The 4,638-nt window shown below is 38.9% G+C and overlaps 1 protein-coding gene across 2 annotated transcripts; it reads right to left on the bottom strand.

Moving 5' to 3' along the window:
- Positions 1–233: 233 nt before the first annotated feature.
- LOC107802915 (uncharacterized) lies at positions 234–3,426 on the bottom strand. Of its 2 annotated transcripts, none has more exons than XM_075253419.1 (4): positions 2,958–3,426; positions 2,499–2,569; positions 763–892; positions 234–673 (listed from the first exon to the last, which is right to left on the bottom strand). In XM_075253419.1, the coding sequence occupies exons 1-4, from the start codon at positions 3,063–3,065 to the stop codon at positions 530–532; spliced, it is 453 nt and encodes a 150-aa protein (XP_075109520.1). In that variant the 5' UTR covers positions 3,066–3,426; the 3' UTR covers positions 234–529. The 2 variants fall into 2 exon arrangements, with proteins under 2 accessions (XP_075109520.1, XP_075109519.1); XM_075253418.1 differs by having other exon boundaries at positions 763–949.
- Positions 3,427–4,638: the final 1,212 nt, after the last annotated feature.

The raw sequence follows: 4,638 nt of genomic DNA on the forward strand, positions 1-4,638 counted from the left end.
ATCGGTCCGTCTGCCTTTGGTTATATAGGTGAATTACATTTTAAGAACTAAAAATACGCATATATACAACAACAACCCAGTAAAATTCCACTACTGGGGTCTAGGGAGGGTAGTACGTATGCAGACCTTACCCCTACCCCGAAGAAGTAGAGAGGCTGTTTCCGAAAGGCCCTCGGCTCAAGAAAACAAAAACACAAAAGGAGACAATATTAGTATTAGCAAAGAAATCATATGAACAGGAAACAGGAAAGGAGGTTCATTATATTAATAAAAATCCTGGATCCACCTCTTGCATATAAAGCAAAGGTACCACATCAGATAGTAGACAGTTGAAAACACAAGCATCACTACCATCAAACTAAAGTACTGCAAATTATTAAAACAAAATTCATATTATAAATTATTCCCAAGTTGAACTGTTTCTCCCAGGGGAAAAAGGAAACGACATATCAGTATTCAACGAGATGAAGACTGACTTATCCACAAACTTATGAAGATCAGTCTCCTGAAAGTAAGATGTATCAGAATTTTAAACCTTAAAAGTAACTTCACCATGCCAAGAGAGTTTCTTCTTTCCAACTCCGCTGTCATCAATCAGGTAATTCTTCGGCAGAAACTCCAACCTCAACACGTCCCTACCTGCTAGCGCTTCGTCATCTCCTACTTCGTATCCCTGTAACATAAATAATTAATTTATACATACACAACTCATGAGGAAGTGAAAGTTTAAATCCTTGACGTATATAAACCATAGTATGTTACCGAGTTGAACTTTGAGGTGAAGGCGGGACGAGCTGTTTCTCCTGCAGCATCATAGCCACTATTGAATCTTTCTTCTTTAGGAACTTCACTCTCGGTATCGAAATTCTTCATATGTGGAATATCTCTTTCACTATCAACATGGGAAGATTGGCTTTTCAACAAGTACCTACGCCTTTGCTTTAAAAATCTGAAATTTAACATGTACTATAATATTAGGGCATTACTTTTTCTTCTTATTCGCCCAGGTGATGGATGCGTTAACAAACCATATATAGGGGGAGGTGCCATGGTGCATGCTATTTGCCGATGACATAGTTCTGATCGATGAGTCACGAACCGGTGTTAACGAGAGACTGGAAGTTTGGAGACATACTCTTGAGTCTAAAGGTTTCAAGCTGAGTAGAACGAAAACGGAATACTTGGAGTGTATTTTCAGCACTGAGCCGGGGGAAGTGGGCGTGGATGTGAGGCTTGAATCACAGGTTATCCCAAGTAGAGGAAGCTTCAAGTACCTTGGATCAGTTATCCATGGGGGAAGGGAGATTGATGAAGATGTCGCACACCGTATTGGGGTAGGATGGATGAAGTGGAGGTTAGCATCCGGAGTTTTGTATGACAAAAGAGTGCCAACAATACTCAAAGGTAAGTTTTATAAAGCGGTGGTTAGACCGGCCATGATGTATGGGGCAGAATGTTGGCCTGTTAAGATCTCACATATCCAAAAGATGAAAGTAGCTGAAATGAGAATGTTGAGGTGGATGTGCGGGCACACCAGGATGGACAAGATTAGAAATGATGATATTCGGGAGAAGGTGCACGTGGCTCCCATTGATGACAAGATGCGAGAAGCGCGGCTTAGATGGTTCGGACATGTAATGAGGAGAAGTCCAGATGCTCCAGTGAGGAGGTGTGAGCGGCTGGTTGTGGAGGGCACGAGAAGAGGTAGAGGGCGGCCTAAGAAGTATTGGGGAGAAGTGATCAGGCAGGATATGGCGAGACTTCAGATTTCCGAGGACATGACACTTGATAGAAATTTGTGGAGGTCGAGTATTACAGTTGTAGGCTAGGAGCTAGTTGAGTCTTGCGTTACTTTGTTCCATTGTGAGCCTAGTCTGGTAAGGTTTTAATCGAAAATTACTAGGGGCATTGTCGTGTCTTAATATTTTCTCTTTTCGGTGCTAGATCTATTACTAGCCATCATTTCTGTCTTGTATTTTTCTTATGCATTTTAGGTTCCTATTTTTCCTATGATCTCTATGGTGAAACTAATATTCTCCCCTTTTGTTTTTCTGGTTTTTCTTATTATCTTGAGCCGAGGGTCTTTCGGAAACAGCCTCTCTACCCTTTTGGGGTAGGGGTAAGGTCTGCGTACATACTACCTTCCCCAGACCCCACTTGTGGGATTTTCCTGGGTTGTTGTTGTTGTTGTTGTTGTTGTTGTACTTTTTCTTTTCTTTTTTCCCATTACATCATTTTAAGAGAAAAGTAAAGTACCTACAATAGGCAATATGATTAAGTTAGTTGTTGTATATGCATATAATTGTGAGACTTAAAGAATCTGTATGGGAATGAAATGGACCCAAGCAGAACGGAATGGTTATAAAGGATTCATATAGCACACTAGAACCAGTTTGCGATTGAGGTGTAGTAGTTATTGTTTTCCTTCACCTATAAGAAAATGAGACACGATAGGGGAAATAACTATTCTATCAGTTTGAGAAAAAATATGATCGTACAGGATTTCACCCAAAATGATATCTCTCCTCTGCTTTGCAGCCTGCAACTTCCTCTTCTTGGAGACAAATTCCTGTACAAGAATTGCCAGACCATGATCACACAATTAACATCCAAAAAGTATCATCTTGAAGCATATACTTCATCTAAGAACAGTATATAATTACAGGAAACCAAAAAGAGCAATTCTTTATAAATCCCAATAAACATTGAACAACACTTAAAAGTATAACCAAAAACAAAAAAATGCCAAACTCAAATTACACACGTCTACAATGGGAATTAGCACCAACAAGGAACTAGTGGAAACAAAAAGACAGTCTTTTTCTATGCATGGTGGTGTCCGAGCCAGTTTGTGCGCATCTGATACACCCTGCCCACTAGGCTTAGGCAGACCGAAAGAAATAGTCTAATCAAACTAATTAGTAGAATTTATTTAAGAAAATCCAGAAAGTGCAAACCTTTTGCAGTTCCAAGAACTCGTTTAACAGATGTTTCTGCTTGAGCTTTGCCTTTGCTTCTTCATCAACGGCATTTAGTTGATTGAAACCCTCTATAGACCTTTTCATCTCTCTTCAGTAGCACATACCCACTAAGGAAAACAGCAAAAAAATTTCAAGAAAACTCATACCCACATCATTAAATCAAATCTTTAAGGTTTTCCATATATAAACAAACTGTTATTAACATGCTGAGGCTAGAGAGAAATTTGGTCCGTTTTATTAAGAGGGATAAAAAAGGAGAGAATGTGGAAGGCCAGAAGGGATATTGAGATATATTTTTGAGGCTATGAATATAGGAAAAAGAAATTAAATAAAACCCCATATATGGAAAATAAGGGGTTAAGAGGCTGAATTGTGTGTGGGTGTGGTTGGAGGACATTAGAGGACATCTTGGTTTTCTCCCTCTCCTTTCCATATTCGTATTTGTCTTTCTTTCTTCTTCCCCTTTTGGGTTTTTTTATACCGGACCAAATTTGTTCATAATTTTATTCGTGACGGGCTAAGCTCGGTACTATTCGTTAACCTTTGCCTATTCGTTAACATCTTTATTCGTTAACATTCGTGACGGGTTAAATTTGTTTTACTATCTTTATTTTACCTATCTTGTTAGATTGTCACCAATTTAACTAAGCCAAACACTTTATAAAAGGGTGATTTGAACTAAAACCTAAGAAAGATAAAAACTAAACCAAAAAAATGAATAAAGTGATCAATGGAATTCTCGCAATAAAGGAAACGGAATATGAAAAAATACGGAATTAATTAGTGTCGAGTCTAATCCAATGGATTTGATTGACTTCTACTAGTTAATCACAAGTCTAAGTCTCTAGCCTTAGAAATTATTAGGGATGACAAATGTGGCAGGGCAAAACCTTAATGGGGCAGGGCAAGGGAGCATCTAAATAGGGCGGGGCACGACAGGGCAGGGCAAAACTTCATTTTTGAAAAATGCAAATGTGGTCGGGCAGGTAGTAGGTCTCAATTTTATCCAAAAGTACGGTTTCCTCTTAGAGAAAAAAAAAAGAATTTACAGATTGTTTCCATGAGCTCCCAAATGGGTCTTTCTTTAGAAGCTCCCAAATGGATCTTACGTCACAATATTTTGAATTAGATATATCACTTATACATTGAGCATTTTTTCTAAGCAATTTAAATGTTTAAATCAAGTAAATGTTACACCCCATACCTAAATAAAGCTTGATAAGTGTGGCTTCTAGCACAGTCAATCAGTCGGCGACGCGTTTGAGGGCAGAAGATAGCAACACATTTCATTAGACTTGCGCCAGCTGTCACCAGTTGCAGTGATCGGGGCGATGCGACCCGTTTGCATGTAGTAGTGGCGGAGTTTCCTAGATTTGGTGTGATATAAAAAGGTAGTGCAACACTCTTTTCTCTTTCATTTTTAGAAGGTATCACCAATGTTAGTTCTCCCAAGCACCTCTTAACACCCCTTTAGACTTTCCAAACAATTTAAGGCAAAGTTGAAGGTGAATCTGAATCTAGAAAAATCTAGCACGAAGGAGCTGGGAATCATCACTGTAATATTTATTATCTTGTTGTATCGATTCTGAAAAATTCGTTGGAGGCGGGGTAATCGTTCTAGAGGTGTAGCTAGTTCTTCAATAAGGTATGTAGGGAA

The sequence above is a fragment of the Nicotiana tabacum genome, chromosome 5 (assembly GCF_000715075.1).
Source record: "Nicotiana tabacum cultivar K326 chromosome 5, ASM71507v2, whole genome shotgun sequence".
Lineage (NCBI taxonomy): Eukaryota > Viridiplantae > Streptophyta > Magnoliopsida > Solanales > Solanaceae > Nicotiana > Nicotiana tabacum.